General features: G+C 41.3%; 1 protein-coding gene across 1 annotated transcript; it reads right to left on the bottom strand.

Moving 5' to 3' along the window:
- Positions 1-802: 802 nt before the first annotated feature.
- Positions 803-20482, bottom strand: sbk1 (SH3 domain binding kinase 1). The gene is made up of 4 exons (XM_041815949.1): positions 19873-20482; positions 7914-8155; positions 4401-4603; positions 803-4031 (listed from the first exon to the last, which is right to left on the bottom strand). Exons 1-4 carry the CDS (start codon positions 19908-19910, stop codon positions 3204-3206), a joined length of 1311 nt encoding a protein of 436 aa, XP_041671883.1. The 5' UTR covers positions 19911-20482; the 3' UTR covers positions 803-3203.
- Positions 20483-21257: the final 775 nt, after the last annotated feature.

Genomic DNA, 21257 nt, shown 5'->3' with positions numbered 1-21257 from the left:
CTCGGTCCACTTCCAAACGAACCCTGGTGCAATTCGTTAGAGGTGTGAAAGCAAAGTGGACCAACTAGTGAACCAAAGGCTGGAAGTGGCATAAAACGTAATGATATACGGATTTATATGTGATTTAATACACTCGAACACATGTAGGTACCTCGCTTTGCATCTGGGTAACCATAGCAACACGTCGTAGTCCATGCTTATTTATTCATCTCATGTTAAGAAGAACATGTTGGACAGCTCATTGCCTTGCTGGTGTTTTTTCATTGTTTATGTGGAAAAAAGACTGGTGGAAGGAGTTTCGTCTTCTTCTACGCCTTCTTTTCTTCTTAGTTACCGTTTGTTCGTGGCGACAGCGCCCCTAGCGGGCAGAGGTCGTAGGTGTTCAGATGGTTTGGTCCGCTTGACCAAGAGAGCAGTGTGAATGTGAACCAAACCAAAGGAAAGTGCAACAATGTTGCCATTTCTGTTCCAAAACGGGCCGAGTCCCCCAACTATCAGGTGTGAAAACGACCTAAGAAACATTATATGTTAGCTAAATAAATGTTATTTACCTTATTTGCGAGAGGGGTCTGGTGGCAAAACATAGATCTAAGACCACTAAGGTGAGCACCGCATCTGTCAGAATGGAAGTGACGTAATTTGCCAGTACAACTTTATAGAAGTTTTTTTAGAATTAAACTTTATTTTTAAAAAATGGCAGTTACATTCATGAAATAATCACAATGCAAACATTACAGACTAAGCAACATTTCATAAATAATAATGATAAAAAGAAAAACTTCTGATGTCAACCCCCGGATCAGTCGACCTGTAAAAGTAGTTACACAAGCGGTGGCTCACTTCAGCTTCTTTAGCTTTAGCTACCAGAACTTCACTAGCTATGTTGTTAGCGATACTACGTAAGCTTAGATAGTTGCCTTAGCTTTAGCTGAACATATCAGAGCCAAAGTGAGCCACCTTTCGCATAACTACTCCTAAAATGGGTCTAGCTTTAGCAAACATAGCAGAAACTTACATTTTGTCTGCTTTAGCTACATTCATCATGTAGCTACATTGCCCATGTAGCTACATATCTTCGTAAGCTTTAGATTTAGCTACATAGCTACATTAGCTATGTAGCTTATGTACCTAACATAGCTAGCATAGCTCTGTAGCTTTGGATTTAGCTGCATTAGCTACGTAGCCATTAAGGCAATGTAGATTCATTAGCTGTGTTAGTGCTTTCATGGAAGACTATCTTTTTTCCTGTAAGCAGATTTTTCACTCTTCTTTATTAAACATGTTGTTACCAGGTTGTGAAGGTCAGGCTTTTGACTTTTGGTATCACTTACCTTAACCTGTCACCTACCTGGAAGTTTAATCTGATTTAATTTCGAAAGTTGAAGTGTGTGTGTTTTAGTTCTGACAGAGGGAGCATCTCACTATGGTGGTCTTCAAGGGGGGTGTCTGAGATCTGCAGACTGCAGTCAGACTGTCTTATTTGTTAGCATCGAGCCATAGAATGCTGTTGTACATCCCAGTCCACGTCTTAGGATCTCTACATTTTCCTCCTGTATGTGACTTTCAAAGAGGCTCATCTCCGACTGCCAAACTGTAAGGCTGATAAAGAGCCATTATCTTCTAATACTGAACCAAACAATGCAACCATTAATGAGATGACTGGCACTGTTCATTTTTACAGTCCTAATGTTGGCAATCAGTCTTGTGCACTATTAATCAATGTCGTTTCAAACCTTAATAGGAATGCTAACAACTGTGGGCCAAACTGAGCAAAACTGAACTGGACCGCTTGGTGGCAAGCTGACTGAATGAGCTGTAATCACTGGCAACCAGGAAGCACCACATAAAAGGATGTTGCTCATTTTACCGTCAATATCAAAGAAAGTGAGAGATGATTGAAGCCTAATCACTCATTTCTGTCCTTCCTGGCTCAAGAAAGCATAAAGTTCAAATAAACCCAAAAAAAAGAGAAAAGCATCTGCTACCATGTTAAATGTTGTGATAATATTTCTCTGAAGAGTTTTTTTGTGATATACTGTACATTTTGTCATATTTTGTTGCTACATACAGTGCATTACCCAGACAGTAACTATAAAACATTAAAACCCCTTCCCCTTTTTGTAGAAAAGTAGTACGGCTACTTAATGAACTACCTGATATTACCAGTGCACTCCTAGAAATATCAAATTATTTACAATACAGAGTCATATTTAACTTTAAGATTTCTCGTCCTTTACAAAACTTGTGCTTTAGCATTTGAATCACACACACACAACCCAAACACACACAGCAGGTAGAAAAGAAACACTAAAAAGTTGTTTTTCTTCTTCTCTTCGTTGTTCCTCGCCTTTTTCCAGTCAGAAGATGTACAATCCCTGCATTCAATCGAGTTACACTGGAAGTGAATCTCACTGAGAGCAGTTCAGAAACAGCAGATGTGTTTACTGGCCGCTCGATGGGTTTCCATTACTAATAAAACAGGAAGTGAATCACTGAAGTGTCCTGAGGTGATGCCTATCTCTGAGAAACTAACTCTAAGTCTCGACACCTACATGAAAAGACGTCTCATACAAACTGCTACAGGAAGATTTCTTTTTTTTTTTTTTCAGTGTAACACCTTTTCTTGAAGAGAAACTTTATGCATTGGAAGTTGGCAGGAAGTCCAAGAAATGGCAGTTGAATGTAGTTGCGTAGATTTCCTCTGGATCACCAGCCCCCCTGACTGAAAAGTCACGGCCTCCCCAGAGGTAGCATTCTGAGATAAAGAAACTCTAGTATAGAGACATAAAAGGTAAAGAAACATGGAGTGACAAGTGAGAAATCAGTCTCTATGGAGTTTCTAATTATAGAATCATTAGCACCACCACAGTGTATGAGCAGAACAAGACAAACGTCTGGATGGCGAAATGAGCTGCTGAGAGGAACGACATCAGCAGACTCCTAAACACTGCCAGCAAAGCTTCTCAGCTAAGCAGTCTTTGGTCACAAATCAAACCTTAAACGGCATGTGCCAGTGATAAGCTGTCCAAACGTGAACCACTGATTGATGATTTGCATTTCCACAGCCGGTGATGTGATCCTGAGCTTCTATTTCATGTCGAGTACCTCTCCTGTTTCACTGTCTGTGGTAGTCATTAACACCTCTTCAAAGCTTGTTATTACTGTGAAAAGCCATCCAGCCTCCTCTGCGGACATTGGCGTGGTCACACACAGATTTCGATTGCCGTTGCCATCACCATCTGGCTTTTGTTCTTGTCTCGGCCTGGAGACTGGTGCGGCCCAGATTCCTCTCTTGGAGATAATGGGTCTGAGAGGACGCTGCGTTTGAGTGGTGCTGGGCGCAGGCATGACGTTCCTGGAGGGGTGGAGGGCTCGGGGTGTCTGTGGGAGGAACGTGATGTAGTGGAAGTCGAAGAGGAAGTGCAACTGCCGGTACAAACTCCAGAGCTTGACCTCTCACCCCTCTTTGCTCTGCAGGACGCTCTGCGCCTGAGCTCGCTGACCAGCTCATACTTGACAAAGCAGAAGACATCTTTGACCCCGCAGCGTTTTTCCGGCTCAGCAGCGAGCAGCCTCTGAAACATGCGCAAGGCATCATCAGTGAAGCGGCGCCACTGAGACGGGTACGTTCCCACCGGACAGCCTGCTTTCTGCCAGCGTCGAAACTCCTCGTAAAAGGCATCTGCCGGCAGTGCTGCCTCCCATGGGAAATTTCCTGTCAGCATACAAAAGACTAGCACACCAAACGCCCACACATCCAGACTGGTGGTCACAAGGAAACCCTCAGCGCGACTGGCCCGGCACACCTCAGGCGCTGTGTAGGGAATGGTGCCGCTCACCCTTTTCACACGGCAGCCCACTCGTCGTGTCATGCCAAAGTCAGCTAGCTTGATGCGGCGGCACTCGCGGTCAAATAGGAGCACGTTCTCCGGCTTGACATCCCGATGCACCAGACTTTTACTGTGCATGAAGTCCAGCGCCAAGCCCAGTTGTTGCATGCAGCGTTTGACCATTTCCTCTGGGAGACCCACCTGAGAGGAAAAGAAACAAGAAAACGTCTAGCATTGCAGGCAGATTAATTCAGTACAAGGTGAGTAGAACTGATGCAAGAAAAGAGATCATGGCTGTATTGACTGTAGGAATGATGAGGTGAAACTGTAATAAAACAGTCTTCATTTTCAGTTCCACTGCAACCATTTTAATGAATCTTCAACTGAACCTTGAAGTCAGGAAAATAACTAAAGTAAGAACACTGTGCAGAGAGGAAACCAGGACAGAGATGAGGCTCCAATCCCATGAGAGCTTGTTAAAACCTCTATGTTTGAACATGGCGGCTGATTGGAGCAGCTTTGGCTGAGCGAGGAGGGTGACTGGCTGGAAAGAAAGGATGTTAGCATTACCTGTGGGGGAATGATGTCAAAGAGGTCCCCAGCTGGGGCGTATTCTTGTCCAAACACGTAGCTGTCCTCCGTCTCAAACAGCACGTCCAAGACTTTGATGATGAACGGGCTGCAGCTGAGCGAGCCGGTTAGACTGTACTCCCGCAGGAAACTCTTCAGCTTCGTCTTGTTCTTGGTGACAAACTTCAAGGCCATTTTGGTGCCTGGGAATATCAGACATAAATATTTACATATGTGAATAAATGATCTAAGTACCACAAGTGGTATCCAAAACGTGAGTTTACCTGAAATTGTTGGGGAAAGGAAAGACCACCCTACAGTGTTTTTGTACCAGCTACATTCATCCACACAAAAACATACAGCGAATGAATCTCACCTCCATTACACACTTACAACAAGCAGCCCACAATCCCAGCTGCAGCTTACAGATACCGTGTAGAGTGCTTGTAGTACAACTAATCTCTGCTGCCCTCTCAGCCTCACTCAGCACTACTTTACATTGCTTAGTTATACCACTGTCAGCCTAATCCAGCTCAATAACTTTGATTTTCTTGCAACCAAGGATTAACATTACACCTGAAAAAATCTTACACAAATCTTTTAAACTGTGCTCTGAATGAATATTGAGGCTCTGTACCCAGGGACATCACACCGATCTGCCCAAGCTGGGTTCTCCTCCAGTTGTAATGTGTGCTGAAGTTAATCTCTGTTGAAAGATTCTGCATTAAGATACAGATACTGTAGGCAAGGACTAGATTTTTTTTATGTCAGAGTCATTCCTGCTTCTGTTTGAAGTGTGAGTAATGTTGCTTTTTATTGAGCGTTAGCTGGATGAAGGAAACAGTCCTTGTCAAGGGCAGAAGCGGTGAATACGTCAGCTGCAATGCAATCCTGGAAGCCATTAGCCATCAAATGATGAAGGTTTTTATTGATTGCTACATTCAGACATCTGCTATGAGTCAGCTTACATTACTGTTGTTGATGCTGTCTCTTAACTTGAGTCGCTTTCACATATATTCACTATTAAAGATTTCCAAAAGTGTCAGGATGAGCTGTAGGCTATATGTGAATGCAAATGGACAATTTTACCCAAATTTACCAAATATACCCAACTTCACCAGTCCTCTGGTTACATTTCCGCAGAAAAGTGGGGTAAGCCAATGTACAAGCACAGCAGGTTGCATTCAGGAAAATTCACAGCAGGTGGAGACGAGTGGGATCTTGTATGATCTTGCATGTCATATAGTTGCTTTATGTTTATCTCTTTTTGCCAGTATGAAACTTACAGCTTTTTAAGCTGCTGCATTGCCCTCTAAGAAAAGTAACTTGATAGACTTCTTTTAACCTTGCAAAGCAGATAGATTGAACAGATTGCATGTCTGGCATCAGGCAAATCCATCCTGCAGAGCTCCAATTTGAAACAAACTAACCTGACCAATCAGCTTCATTTAAAGAGAGGAGCTGGCAGCTACAGGCAGGGTTTAGTTGTACTGGAAGCTGATAGCAATAGCTGCTACCAGTGTAGTGTTTAGCTCTGGTGTAGCTGTAGTATAGTGGCAGTTTTCTGAGACTTGAACCACATTCCTTTATTTAATAAAGAGCGAAGAATGGCACTGAAAGCTTTCATGGAAAAAATGTTTTCACTCGTCTCTTGACCTGCTTTGGCATGAGTTTGCAATAGGACAGGTAGGGTTAAGTTGTACTGTGAGCCAATATAAACAATGGCCACTGCCAGTGTAGCAATTAGCATGGATGTAGCCATAGTAAAGCAGCAGTTTTATCAAATCTGGTCTTTATTTCTTTATTAAAAGAGCAAAGAGACACACTGAAAGCTTATCTTTGCAGAGATGTTTTTGCGCTCCCCTTGGCCGGCCTTGCCATAAGTTTTATCCATAAACAAGCTCCATGTTTACTACCTCCCTTTGTCTTATCACTCTGATTAGCCCATATTGAATGTTTGACAGAGACAGAGTTTTTTACCAAGGCTCTGCCTTTTCCCAAATGCTGCCTATGAGTGGTTTACCAGATGGATGTGTGAGGTTACATCCAGTCACCTTCTGAAATGTTTTTTGAAAAGTCCTTCCCTGCCCAAATGCTTTGTATAGGAGCTTTTGCAGATGAATATCAAATATATATCATGTACTGGATATATAAGAAACAATCTAACTTGCGTGTCAGGTTAGACTACTTTGGCATTATGTATAAATCTTTGTTGTATCATCCAGATGACACCACATAGCATTTATGTATCCTGGCACACTACATTTTTTCACATGTCAATTGCATGGATGTATGTTTCACATTCATCTGGGCAACACCTCGTTGCGGTGTTTGGGAAGGGCAGAACCTTCAACAACAAACATTCTGTCTGTCACAATCATTACAGGTCAGTCAGGGCAGCAAAACATGATGTGGTAGGTGTGTATGGCCTTTGGGAAGACACTACATAACTTGAGCTCGGCAGGAAGCTGTTCACTATCAGTGGAGGTAAAAATCAGACTGTTGCTAAGAACAAATTAATCATAGTTTACACTCAAATTGCAGGGTTTTTTCAATTGTTTCATAATCAAAGAGCTCAGTGAAAACAGATATTGTAAAGTAAGTGACATAAGAGGATACATCTTGGCAAAGGGTCATTAGCCCTACCACAATTTGGGTGAGGTCCACTCATGGTATTTTATGTAGGGACACAATGTCAGAGTTTAGTCCCCAAAAAAAAGATAACGGAGCATAGTCAACCAATTTGACCTCTTAAGAACCAGAATAGACTTACAAAAAACTGAAGATTCGGCACTTAAATATGTCCATTTTAGAATTTTTATAACTGGGCTTAACATACAGTCCACAACAAATGCCTTTCGACACACTGTCTTTGCAGTGTGGGTATGTAAGCTTTGGAAGACTGCATGTTGAAACTGTTTGTAGTGATCTACAAGCCCGCCCACAGCAATCATTGGGCCCCTTAAAGCCTAATAAATGGGGCCCATCATACAAGACTAACTCAGTAGAGTTACCTTGCAAGAATTTGACACGTCAGTCTGTCTCTGATGAGCTTTTGGGGTTTGAAGTAGGCAGCAAGCTTGTGGCTAGTTTGAAAAAGAGTAATAGTTGTGTTTAAATTCCTTAGCCAATTATTTTCTGGTCCTTTCATTTTTGGCATCTGGCATGGTAAACATTCTGTCTTCACTGGACCAAGACTTACATATACCCTTCATGTACATAGACTCTCAAGCCACTTTAAGAAGAATTGACACGGTATACTTGCACTTATCAGAACACAGAGGAAGAGATGGTGGCTCACTGGAGCAGGGGCGTTTTGGTAAGTGCAACATCTGCTGGATTGGTAGTCACATAATATAACTGTGGATGGCTTTTATAACCTTGCCAAAAAAGAAGAGATTGGCACAAAATGGTCGTTAAGGTCTAACCAATGTGCCTTCTACTTTGTCAATATTGAATATATAATCAGTCCAACTGGCAACATTTGAAACAATAACACCTTGACTGACTCACCTTGTGTCCGATGAGCCACCAGATCCACCTTCCCATACGTGCCCTTCCCCAGCTCTCGGATGTGCTCATACTGTTTGGCTACATCTGCTGCTGACAGAGAGGTGATGGCCAAGGCTTGCATGTCCTCCACAGGCACTCCTCCACAGTAGCCCATCTTGGACGTAGGGGAGCCCCCGCCGCTGCCCACCCGTCCGGGCCCAGATGGAGAAAGAGACAGGCTCGCCTTTACGCTGTGCGGCAGACTGAAGAAAAAGGAGATAACGGTGTTTTGAGCATTTATATTCTGCAGTGATAATGTCAGGCGGTTTAAATTTATGTGTTTATGACAAAATACTCTTTGGTGGCTTGATTTTTCTTGGCACGCACCCATATATTTATGACTGTGCATCATGTCCCAATGGGTAGTTAAATCAGGACGGATTTAACAGACCCTCATTTCCATACAATCGATTCAGGGAAGGCATCAACAGGGAAAGTGCTTTCAGTAAATGTATTGGACTTCTTGCTGTCCCTGTAGATCACTCTGCTTGCTTTCAGATATGGCCAGTCTCAGACAGCACTTACTGGCAGACAGCTATGGGAAAATCAATACGAGCAGGTAGAAGGACTAACAAATGGAAACAAATGGAGAAAGCTGACAGCCTTGAGGTGTATACATGCTGGTAAGGTATATCACCTGTGGATGCTTGTGTTCATGTTCAGAAACAATAAGGGTGGATGGAGGAACAAAGAGTTGTGCTTTTAACCTGGACAGCATATCAGTGAAGGGTGAAAGTAACAAACATTATATGATAAAAGCTGAGGTAATAAAAAACCATCTGAATGGAATAATGAAGTGATAACAATATATTTTAATGGAAAAATTGTGATAAATTTCATACAAGCTCCAGGCTCAGCCAGGTGAAGTTAGCCAGCAGGCCTGTCAGTAACACTCCTGACCCACAGTGAGTCAGATCACAGCAGATCTCAGGCAGGTGGCATATTTTTCTAATTTTCTAACCATAAAAACAGCAATCATTGTGTTGCTAGAACTTTAAAGTGATATCAAAGTGTAGGTATTATAACATCATCCCCACGAGGCATTTCCTATCTGTCAATGTCCATAACAATTTAAAAATAAAAGGTCATTGACGTCAGTGTCTTTCCTAAAAGCTCCATGAACGGGGTGCTCAGATGGCCTTGTGGTCTAAAGACGCAACCCATGTACGCGGGCGGCCTGGGTTCAAATCCGGCCTGTGGCCCTTTGCCGCATGTCTCTCCCCACTCTCATCCCATTTCTGACTCTATCCACTGTCCTCCTCTGCCAAATAAAGACACTAAAAATCTCAAAAATAAATCTTTAAAAAAATCTCCACAAGGATCTGAGAGATAAAATAATATTAACAACCAAGCTTTAACACCAACACTTTAATATAATTACAATGTTCTATTGACAAAATGATGATTTACGGTTAGAAAATCAAAAAAATACAATTCAGTCTGGCTGCAGCCTGTTCATCTCGCATATGACCTTTCATCTGAGACATCTTATATCAGAACAGAAGTGCACGCAAAAACTTTCAAAATAAAATTGGATTTAATTCCATTTAGGGTTAGGGTAAGGTAAGGGTCAGGCTACCAAACCCTAAAAGTCAGAATCAGCTAGCTCTGTTTGCTGTGTACCATACGCCGCTTACGAAACTATGGTAGCTAATGAAGCTGCAAGCTACAAAGCTAATGATAAGTTCACAGGGCAGCTTTATAAGCAAGTATCTATGTTATCTGCTTGGTTAAATTAACTTTAGCTACATTTGCCAAAGCTCATGTTAAAATGCTAACTTGGCTGCAGTGTTAATTTCGTCAACTAAAACTATGACTAAAACATCGACAGCCTTTTATTTCCATGACCAAAAACTAGACTAAAACTGACAAAAAGTAAGTTTAGTTTTTGTCAAAATGACGAAAACCAGACTAAAATGTAATGCAGTTTTCGTCTGACTTTCAAAATCCGTGATATTTCTCTACTAGTGGTAAATCTGTAAAAAAAAAAAAAAAAAAAAACAATGCATCTGTATCTCTTCTGTCTCCCAGCTGCAGACAGCAGGGACCGCAGGTTGGACGAGTGCAGAGAAAAATTAAAAATAGCTGCCAAAATTAACACTGCTTGGCTGTAGACAACATAGCTATGGAGCTAATGTAGCTACATAGCCAGTGTAGCCAAAGCTAAGCTCAGAAAGTAGCTATGTAAGCTATCAAAGTACAGTATGTTGTCTACATAGCTATGTTAGCCTTAACTATGTTTGCTAAAGCTAACATGGCTACATTGGCTTATGTAGTGTTAATTATGTAGCTAGCATAGCTATGTTAGCTTTATCTAAAGCTAACAAGGCTAAAGCAAGCCAACATTAGTGTAACTACTTCTAAAAAAGAACTATGTATAATTTAATCCCAGAGTAGACCTTTGTCCCTTTTCTCAGTTTTAGTTACGAAATGTCTCTTAGTCTGTAATGTTTGCAATGTGGTTATTTAATGGATGTAACTGCCAGACTTTCTTTATGGATAAAGTTGATTTTTTTTTATTTAAAAATGGAAGTAAGTAGTACTGGCAAGTCATGACACTTCCTTCCTTAGATATACAGTGTCTCGGATGAACAATGGTCCTCAGAGATGTACGGTCTCCAGCCAGAACCCTCTCGAAAAATATGCCTTCTGCTTGAGATCCAGGATGTTTTTGCTGGGTGCTGGTGGTCTGAGTCACTGTGGGCCAGGAGTGCCTCTGGCAGACTTGCTGACTAATTTGCCTGGCTGAGTGTGGGGCTTTACAACTCTGAAAACAACGTATACATATAAAAAAAATACATATTGTAAATGATAAATTATTATTTAAAAACTAGATTACATTTTTTACACTTGATTTTTAATTCACATGCATTTTGATTCTATAATAATTCAAATCAAATTAATTTAGATCATCATTTTTTATAACTTCTACCCTTGATTCCTCTTTTCTTGTGTGACACATGAAAATTTTTAGTCTGCTAATGATAAATGGTGAATGAAAAACAATCAAAATTTTAAATTTTGCAACATTTTTCATCAAATCAACTTCAAATTAGTCAGATCAATTCATAATTAATTCCATCTTTTTTAATTCAAATGCATTTTGATCACTTCATTGTTTAATTCACAAGAGTTTGTATAACTTCCACTTTCATTTTTATCTTACTTTCACATTTCATACATATTTAGTTAACACAGCAGTTCAAGTATTTCTGTGAAATTGCTGAAGCTAAAGAAAAACTAAGGAAAAGTTGATGCTGATTTGTACAAGTTTGAAATAGGTCAAAGTGTTCCTCAGAGGGAAAAACTCTGATTAAGACTTCTTGAGTATGCCGACCGACAAAAATCAGCAAATGCTGCTGATTGGCCGTGCATCATTGTAAACAGTAGGTAAAAACAACAGAAAGCTATCAACCAGACCCCATTAAACGGACCTTTAGAGCAAATGAAGTGGATCGCACTAATGATTGTAGCCATTGTCTCTCTTCAACCCCCCTCCTGACACAAACAATCACATTTAATCATCCAATCATGCACAACACTCTCAGGCATCAAATCAGCACAGACAATTTTGCTGATGGCCTTAATGCATCCTTGTTCAAAGACGGTGGTGTCGCCCTTTGTTTGGTCTCTTCCCTGCAGCCCAGATTCTTGTTTTAAAACTGTTTTTGTCGGCTGTCAGGTGAATTTTGGAAGCAAACATTCAGCTGATGAAAACATGGCAAGAGGGAGTTTTGTTGAGACGCTATGAAGGTGTTGAGGTTCCTCGGCTATCTTGTGGGAAGAGTGGGATAAATATAGAGATTAGACAGCGAAAAGCTAAAATAGGATGCAGCCTTGTGTTCTTGGCTTGTCCCTCTTTATCCAAGAAAAAGAAAGGAAAAAAAACACTGCTGTGGAAAGAGCGCCTGTAGAAATGTCTTGCATCTTGATTTTATCACAAGCATGATTATATAAGAGACTATGAATATTGTAGCCTACTCATACTGAGCGTGCCCACTGTATAGCCCTCAGCGAGTCAACACAAAGGTTGATTCTTTTCCAGAACGCTCTGCGGTCCAACTTCGATGATTAAACATTAAAAACAGGACAGACAGACATTTCCTCTGACCGCCCACCCTGAGCGGCCCCCCGAAAGCCTCCATCAGAGCGAGGGGAGCACTTGTTTACCAGCTTTCTTTCCACAAGCAGAATGTGCCGCACTAGAGCATGGATCTTAATCACATTACTCAGCGCCCACAAAGACAAAAACACACCCCACCTAAAAGCCCATGATTCTCTGCTCTCATTTCCTCTGCAGAACTGGATTAAGAGTCCTGAATTATGATGAGTGGCCGGGAGATGGTTTCTCTCCGCAGTCCGGAGGTGTGGGGACGAAGTTACGTGGTCTGTGGGAGATAATTGTGTTTGTGTGCTGGAAGGTCGAGTATCAGCCGCTAAGTGACACTCTATCAAAGACCCTTTGTGTTTATACCTCTGAGACGGGAGCAGCTGTGAGACTCTGCTCGACTCAGCATTCGTGCTCAACCTCAGCCACATGCCCGGCTGATCTCCCATGATGCCCTCTGCACCTCCACTGTCCTCAGAGACATAGCAACAGCACCATGCTCCCAATACAAATGATACAAAACAGCTCAGGAGTGCCTTAAATTTCAAATAGGCCTGTTTGTCATAACTCCCCAAAGTGGAGATAGAAGGTTCTCACTCAGCAGCAACAATCTGTTTCCCAGCTATTAATTTCCCCTCAAATACAGATTGACAACCTCGTTCCATTAAGCAATTATTCAAACACAGCTGAGTGCACCCCCAATGTAACCCTCTTAAAAAATCCGGTTGTTGCCTGGAAATACAGCTCACTTTTTCATGTCCCACTAAGCACCGCAATGGCCTGGAAAACTTGTTGTAGCCAACCTGAGGTGTCACACGTGAGATTAAACGTTGTGAGCAGGTGACCTTTTCTCCCATAAGCACTTAGCAGGAAATGAGGATAAAGATGAACCCAGTGAGGCCTCTTTTTCTCCTTAGTCATATACTGTCTCATTAAAGGCGATAATAGCATGTCATCAATTTAATAACTCCAATACTTCAACAGCTAGAGGATGGAAGTTTTAAGAAGACTGGTGATCTCAAAAGGAAGACTACCACTGATCTTGGTGACTGAATTTCCCTGTTTGGTTAAAAAAACACTGTAGGACTGAACGGACAGTACAAGGTTAAAAAAATAAATTGTGTTAAAAATCTAAAATAGCTATTTTAACTCTATTTTCTAAGCTGACAGAACACATTTTTAGCTTAAGGTAAACAAAACTTTGAGCTCTAGGGTCCACCACCAGACTGTCTTGACTATTTGTTTCCTAGGCATGATCCCTTGACATCTTAGGAAGCTAAAAATTGACTATGATGTATTTCAATGCCTGCTGTTGGGTTGGTTTCTAGTAAAATGTTTAACTTCATGCAGAGTCAAAGCCAGTGTTTACATTTTCTTGAAAAAGAAAAAAAAAACTGTACTGTTTAGAGAAAGCAGCCGATGCATTTTTTGGATAGTACCTCTCATTTTGTACAGGACAAGTGAAGTCCCCATGGGCAGCCAAAACAACATTTTTTTGTTTCTTTATGCTTCTTCAAGTTGTCATTTGTGGTTTTCAGTGAAATGAGAAGAAATATTTGAAGAGTGGTATGAATTTTGTCGTTCAAATCCAGGTCCATGTTCCAGTGTTGATCCTACAGGTTTTCTTCTAGCCTTTTTTACTTTCTCAGCAGGTTCCATGTGTAGGTGCTAATTACCCAGCATGCTACCATGCTTATCTAACATGATACCTACATTTAACCTCTCTCATAATGAGTATGTTAGCATGACATTATCAGCATGTTTGCACATCACTAGGACATGTGTCCATCTATGGCTTTTTTGAGCTGACATCTCCCACGATGCTATTCTCGGAGTGTTCCTTACTGTACATTATTGCTAGCAAGGCAGTTCAAGTTGGCTCACAGCACTTTAATTTTCCTTGAACTGGTATATAAATTCTGTTTGAAATTTCTCCGTATGCCTAAAATTGTCTTTTATGCAAGGAAATGTCTTAAAGGAGACATGACTACAATGTACAGATCATCAATCTGTATAAGAAGCAGATTTAAACCTGGAGATTTGATCTTCAAGAAGACAAGTAAGATAAATTTCTTCTCCGCCGACAAAGCTGAATTCAGAATGTGAGCTTATGTGTATGTTAGCTTGCTGTTATTAGCATGTCATTATGAGCATGTTAGCATGTCACTATGTGTATTAGCATTTCACTATGAGCATATTAAGATGCCTTTGTGTGTATGTTAGCATGTCACTAAGCTTATGTTAGCTTGTCACGATATGTATGTTTGCATTACATTATGTGTTTGTTAGGTTGTCATTATGCGTATGTTAGCATGTCACTTTTTGTATGTCAGCATGTCTCTATACGTATGTTAGTATGTCACTATGCTTATGTTAGCTTGTCACAATATGTATGTTTGCATTACATTATGTGTATGTTAGCATGTCACTTTTTGTATGTTAGCATGTCATTATGCATATGTTAGGATGTCACAATGTGTATGTATGTCACTATTTGTATGTTAGCATGTTATTATGTGCATGTTAGCATGTCACCATATGTATGTTAGCATGTCACTATGTGTATGTTAAAATGTCACTATGTGTATGTTAGCATGACATTATGTGTATAAAGGCATGTCATTGTGAGCATGTTAGCTTGTCATTATGGCCCATATGAGTTGCTAGCATGCTCATAATGGCATGCTATGATAGGCTTACCATTGCTTTGTGGTTATGCTATCATGTTTTTATGAGCATGTTAGCATGCCATCACTGCCCATAATGATATTCATACATGCTCATAGTAACATGCTATGATACTCATAATTTATGAGTTTGTATGCACGTCATTATAAGTTAACCCATTATGATTGTATTAGCATACTGGCATGGCAATAGACCCTTTGATTTCTAAAGTACGTCAAACAGTGTTTTTAATAACATTCCTATTTAGAACTGGTCTAAAAATAACAATCCAGTCATTGTATAACAAATAAGTACATAAATGAGAATCCTGGCATGTCCACTTTTGTCTGTTGCGCTGTCATGGGACTTTTATTAAAGACAGTGGTTGTGTATTCAGAGAGCTACTGGCTCTTCCACAGTAAACTATGTGAGTGATACTGTTGCAATGAACTGTGACATGAAATTGATTAGTGCATTAAGACTTAATAGGAGTGAGGTTCCAACATGAATACGAATTCACATGTGGGAGTGAGCTTAATTGAAATGGTGCAATGATAACATTCTCAGCAACAGAATTGATGCTCCACATTCAGCTGTAAAATATGTAGCCTACTTTATCGTACACAAGACAGGGAGGGAGGTCTCAAGGATGGCAGCTTTACACAGTGTTTTCCCTCTTACATGGAGCTTTCCTCCCTCCTCTCCTCTTTGTCTCCTGTCTTGAAAATGTAAACGAGGGACTAATGAAAGAAATAAATAGATGGCGGAGCCTGCCTCGCGTCTCTACCTCTCACCGTCACTAATGGACCAGTTGCTTTGCTCTCGGCTGAAGAGTCATTACGGGCGAGGACTGATCTCTCGTGTCCAATTTACTGTCAAAATGCCCAATGTGCCTTGCCTTCGGGTCAAAGTGAGTGAAATAAGATGTGACTGATGTGGTTTTTCTCCCTGTCAGTTATGAAAATTAAAACGCTGCATGCAGAGATGCACATATAGACTGTGTGTTTTCTAAATCTGTCTTTGTGTGTTCCTCTCCTTTGTGTTTCATTGTGTGGAGTAATAACAAATCGCTGTGATCCTACACAATCTATCACTCAATCAAACCAAAATAGGCCTTTTCGTGACAGCCAGTTGCAGTCAGGACACTCTGTTCCCCACTCGAAAATAAAAATACTGAATCACCTTTCATGAAAAATCGAAGCTGGTGAGTTGGTGGGTGTAGAGCCTCCATCAGCACAAGCCTGGGGAGACGACCTGCTGGGCTGAGATGGGTGAATCAGCGGCCCAGGCCACAGACACTCCCTCTGACAAATCACCTGTTCTCGGGATCCTACTGGGCTACCAATCCCTGGCTTTCCTCGAATCTACTCTCGCCTTTGTTGTCCTTTTCTCCCCTGCTTTAAGTCACACATCCCACCTGAAAAATTCATAATGTGGCTGTTTTCTTGAAAAATCCACTCAGGCTGGAATGCAGAGAAACTGACAAGTCATCATTAATTTACTCTATCCTGACAATGGGAGAGAAAACATACTGAAATTCTACAGAGACTGCAGCCATATTTGAAGTTAGAACCATATATTTACTTAGTCATTAGCCAGTCAGAGCTTAGCATTAGCATACACTCGCTTTCTAGTTGAGCGATTGTAACATTATACCAGAGGGACAATTTAACAAATACAGTTACCCAGGTTAAATTCACTAAAGTAAATGTAAAAGTACTGGTTTATAAATCTACTGAAGGAATGCAAAGAGTATTTAATTTAAAGTTTACTTTAAGAACTGAGAACTGATTAGCTACTGAGGAGTTGTACAGTAAAATCTGATCTTTCATTATTGGCAAGAACAACAGGAGAATAGGGAGCTGATTGTAGTTTGAACATTACACAACGGACGGACTCAGATGCTGACTAATTTATTGTGGAACACATTAAAGGTTCATCTTGTAACATCAATTCTTGTTGTGTTTTCACTCAGGTATCCTTACGCCTTTTACTGCATGAAATAGTGCCTTTACATTACATTACACTAATGTGGAAGGTTTAGCATTGTAATTTTTTTATAGGCAATTAAGTTACAGAAGATCTTAGGTGAGAAGGAGTAATGCAAAAGTAATTTAACTTGTATTGTAACTAGTTGCTTTTAGCTGTAACTAAGTAATGTATCTTGTTACAATATAATACATTTTAGAAAGTAACTAGTTTTGTGTAATGGATTACTTTTTTTGGAGTAACTACCCCAGCACTGGATCTGACACTGTCATGATCCAATGGTCAGGCACGACCCTAGTGCTCCAAAGTCAAGTCTATCTGCATTTTTGTTGTCTCTTTTTGCACGACTCAATAAAAAGACAAAAGTGCTCCCTAGTTCACAAACAGCATCACCAGCAAACACAACTAGCAGCTGAACAAAAATAATAAATATTCCCGATGCCCGATGACAGCTGGGATAGGCTCCATGGATGGATGGATGTTAAGGGGAAGGAACATGAGACACCTGCCTAAAAGAATCCAAGTAAACTTCAGTTGTGTCCAACTGGCAAATATGAAATATGTCGGGGATTCATCAAGCCAGAAACAGATCAGGCCGTGATCTGCTGTCCTGTCCCCCAGTATACTGCAGTACAAACAAGGCATGATCAGGCTGCAGTATGGCTTGACTGCAAAACAAACTATGCTACTCAGTAATCGGGTCAGAGTCAGATGATGTTTGATTCAGCTTGAATTGCGTAGTGTACGCCCAACCTTAATGAATCACCAACTCCCTGCCAAATATGATAAGCAGTCTAAAATAAGGCAATACAATGTTATAATATCAGAGTTCTAAACATTTTATCAGAGGAAGATGGCTGCCGAATGGTCACTTACATGCTGAAAGGTCATAGTGGAAATACATAGATTTCCTGCATGGATGACTCTAAGATCAAATGGACCATATGTTGTTCTCAATGGTCAAACTAATCCACCTAACTCCTGTAAAAACAATACCAACAACTAAACATCCCACTCCAGAAAACATCAATGTTGTAGTTCAGGATTAAGGCATCAGGATTAGAAACCAAAGGGCGCCATGTCATCACCATCCTCATTCTCTCTGTGTCCTGCAAAAAATATAATTTAGTGGTGAAACACTGCAATAAGCTACCCAGAGAACATAGTGTACTGTACCTAACCCCCACTCTATTACAATCCAGTAGCCTCAAGTTCTAACAGGGAGGCTCCATGTGACCACACAAGGGGGGGTTGGAGGACTCCAGTGAGACTGAATTGAAGCATCCCTCTCTTTGTACCACATGCTATAGTCTGCATCCCTTTGATGTCAAATACATGAGGAAATGGGACACTAATATGAGCTCAGAAATGGGGTCTGAAAGGGGGGTGGCTTAATGATGTAACAGCACGGCTAAGGAGGATTTCTTTCCCATTTTGCCCTCTACTTCAAGGCAATCTAACAGTATACAGGGATCAAGCTCATACACAATAGCCTCTAAACACAATCAGTGCACTAATGTTGATTGCTGAGGGTGCAGTTAACCCCCCCCCCCTTCTCTCTTCAGTTCAAATCCATCCTTTCATTACATGACTGGGTATTGGCATTTGCTGCAGAGGCAATATAGAGGATCTGATGTGAAATCAAATAAAAACAAGAGCATACTGCTGATACATTAAATATTGATTAACCAGATAATAAAATATGATAAAAATAAAACATGAAATAGATTGACGATATACATTAAGGTAAATTATGTCTAATATGTGTTTGTATGAGAGCTATAATCACATACACCCACACAGACGCGTTGATTGACAGATCTATCATTAGGCAGCTGTTCTCACTGACATGGCGGCAGGTTGGGATGTATTCTGCACTTATTTTATAATAAATCTTAAAAGAGGAAGTTTAAAAATGCTCCTTGTCCTTTATTTGTCCCGTAACGGACAATGTTTTGTCCTTTTTGTTCGCTGGGCGGAAATGTTTTTGTTATGGCCGCTAATCTGAGTCTTATGGTTCATTTTTAATGGGTTAATGGGTTTTTTTTTTTTTATGTAATTTGGTGAAACCTTGATGCAAAACTGATTTTCCATTGTGTCTGTGCCAGCTGTTAGATTGGGTCATTTTCTGGAAACATGATGCAATACTGCCTTATTTACCCTGTTAGCAAAGAGTATTTGGGGCATGTTTGCAAACTTTTTGCTTTATTTTAAGAAATATTCTGCTTTGTAACAATGCTTCCTCACTCGTGTTTAAGCTTGCTCGTTTATATGCAAATGTATGCTCATAAAAGTTCATCTGATTCCGCTTTTTACAAGGTGAATTATTTGCTTACTATAACCATTAATATTAAATGCACTCTATTGGGCTTTGTCTGGTTGATTGCTGTTGTTTATGCGGCACAAAAATAACAGAATACTTTCTGTCCTGCAGCTTTGAGGGTAATAATGCTCATGAGACAGCTACTTAGATGGAATATTTTTCATTTTGTCATGAGCTTGCCCTTTAAAGTAATACCCCTGCCATTACTGCCTGTTACCGCTGACCAATACAAGCTTCTTTTTTTTTTTGACAAAAGCAAACCCTTATGTATCATCTGCAGAGTCCATTACCATCCTGCAAACTTTGCTTTTATGTGTTTTTTTTTTTCTCTGTCAAGTCAGCTGCTCATTTAAATGCATTAGACAGCATTAAGGATGAGATATCACCTGTCTGCTCTGGACAAAGTATAAGAGGACCATTAGAAGTGGAGTGCCCCGGATGCCCTCACATCCATCAAGCTGAGAGGAAAAACACATAGGTGCAGGTATCATGAGTTATGTGGGTGAAATGAGGAATTAAATCACAGCTCAGGCATTAAACCCAGTTAGAGTTAATCATATCCTCATGCAATTAAAGCTGGGTGCTGACTAATACTGCTGACATTTCTTTTCATTACACAGCAGGCTTTCAAGGACGAATTTATGATTCATTTGTGGGTATTGTCTGAGGAGTGAGTCGAAGTTTAGACACATCAAATCAAAGCTTCAATCAAAATCATGAAGCACAAGATCTAACCTGCGTCCAAAGACCCTTATTTTCTTTGCAGGCAGCAGCCAATGCAGTCTGACCTGGTTTCAGGTACCTCAGGGTGCATCTAGGTGTTACTCACTCACCTGCTGGCGACCTGTCTCTCTCCTCCATGGTCCTGCATCCGCTCGGCGCGCAGAGCTGCTGCGCTCTGCTCGGCTCTGATCTGCTCTGCTGAGGGAACTGATGGATGGATCTCCTCGCGTTTAAAGGGAATTATCGATCAGTTACAGTAGATGCGAGGAAAACCGTGCAGCTTAAAAGAAAATGAAAAGCAGCTGACAGAGCCTGGATGAGGTCCGTGCGTTGTGCTCTCTCTCCTTGTGAAGATGATTCCAGCCCTGCGCCTAAAGATGCTTTTTTTTCCAGTTTATGACTTTCTTGGGAGGCGGATTAAATCAAAGCATCATCTGATGCTGACTGAGATGAGGACACAGGCTGGGATCCCTCCTCTGAGCGCCCACCATCTCAACCTGCCAGGCAGCAGCGGCAGCAGCAGCGGGAGGAGGAGGAGGGTGCAGCGTGTTTATCTTTCGCTCCTCCAGTGGTCCGCATGACCCACTTCGGCACCACACACACATACAAACACGGAGGCGAACCCATTCATTCACATCCACGCGGGGGGGCTCAGTAGACCTCTACTCTCTGCGGCGCGCGCGGACGAATCAGCATAAAAATCTCTCCAAACTCCGCGTCTTGCGCGCGCTGTCAAACCCGTCTGTGCGTTGCGTCCCTCAGTCCAGTGGGACTCGGGGGGTGAGTGAAGGGAGGAGGGAGGGGGAGTTTGGTCTCAGATGTTGCTCCTGTGCTGGTCCTACCAGTCAGCTCCCTCATTGTTCACCGTCTCCACCCTCTGGCTAACTATTACGCGCACGTGTCCCAGGTCCTAGCGCCTGCACGGTCCAAATCAAACAATCACACAACCTCCGTGATTTTTTTTTTTTTTTTTAAACTTTTGATTCATGCTTTGAAGGAACAAGCTGCTCCACTCTTGCATAATTCAACAGCTTATGGCCTCGAGTCCTTCACGCGCTGACTTTGCCAACTGTCCTTATTAGGTAACAGCGAGGCAAGACTCTCAATCAATTCCCGGCCCTGGCAGATCCCCCTTTTACTGTACATGTTAAACAACAGGCCCCGTGCCAAACGAGGGTGCCAACAAGAGCAGATTGGACTGAGAAAGCAGCATGACATAGCAGAGGGACCTTAAATGCATCATCAGCCGAAGACCACTGATCATCAAATGGGATGATGAATTCATGTTTGGTGAGATGAGTCGACTTGAAGATCGTCTATGCATAAAGATGCTTGTAAAGCACCTGCTGAGAGCTTTTTAGTGCTGGTTTTGGTTTCACCTGTGGAAAAAGTCTGAACTTTCCCCCCCTGCTGAGTCCGTCTGGCTCGAATACATTCTTAGTCCAACTTTGAGGAATTTGACATGGTATGATTTCAGCCAGACTAATATGTTTAC

This window comes from Cheilinus undulatus, linkage group 20, assembly GCF_018320785.1.
Source record: "Cheilinus undulatus linkage group 20, ASM1832078v1, whole genome shotgun sequence".
NCBI classification, from domain to species: domain Eukaryota; kingdom Metazoa; phylum Chordata; class Actinopteri; order Labriformes; family Labridae; genus Cheilinus; species Cheilinus undulatus.
The sequence above is the reverse complement of the archived record's forward strand: the minus strand, read 5'-3'. Positions and strand labels throughout refer to the sequence as shown.

Bases quoted from the DNA above. Each gene is read 5' to 3' on its own strand.
- sbk1 (XM_041815949.1), bottom strand. From the start codon at position 19,910: ATGCAGGACCATGGAGGAGAGAGACAGGTCGCCAGCAG. The intron at 8,156-19,872 runs GTGAGTGAGTAA...CTTTTTCTTCAG, and splicing joins GAGAGACAGGTCGCCAGCAG to TCTGCCGCACAGCGTAAAGG. The intron at 4,032-4,400 runs GTAATGCTAACA...TTTTCCTCTCAG, and splicing joins TTGACATCATTCCCCCACAG to GTGGGTCTCCCAGAGGAAAT.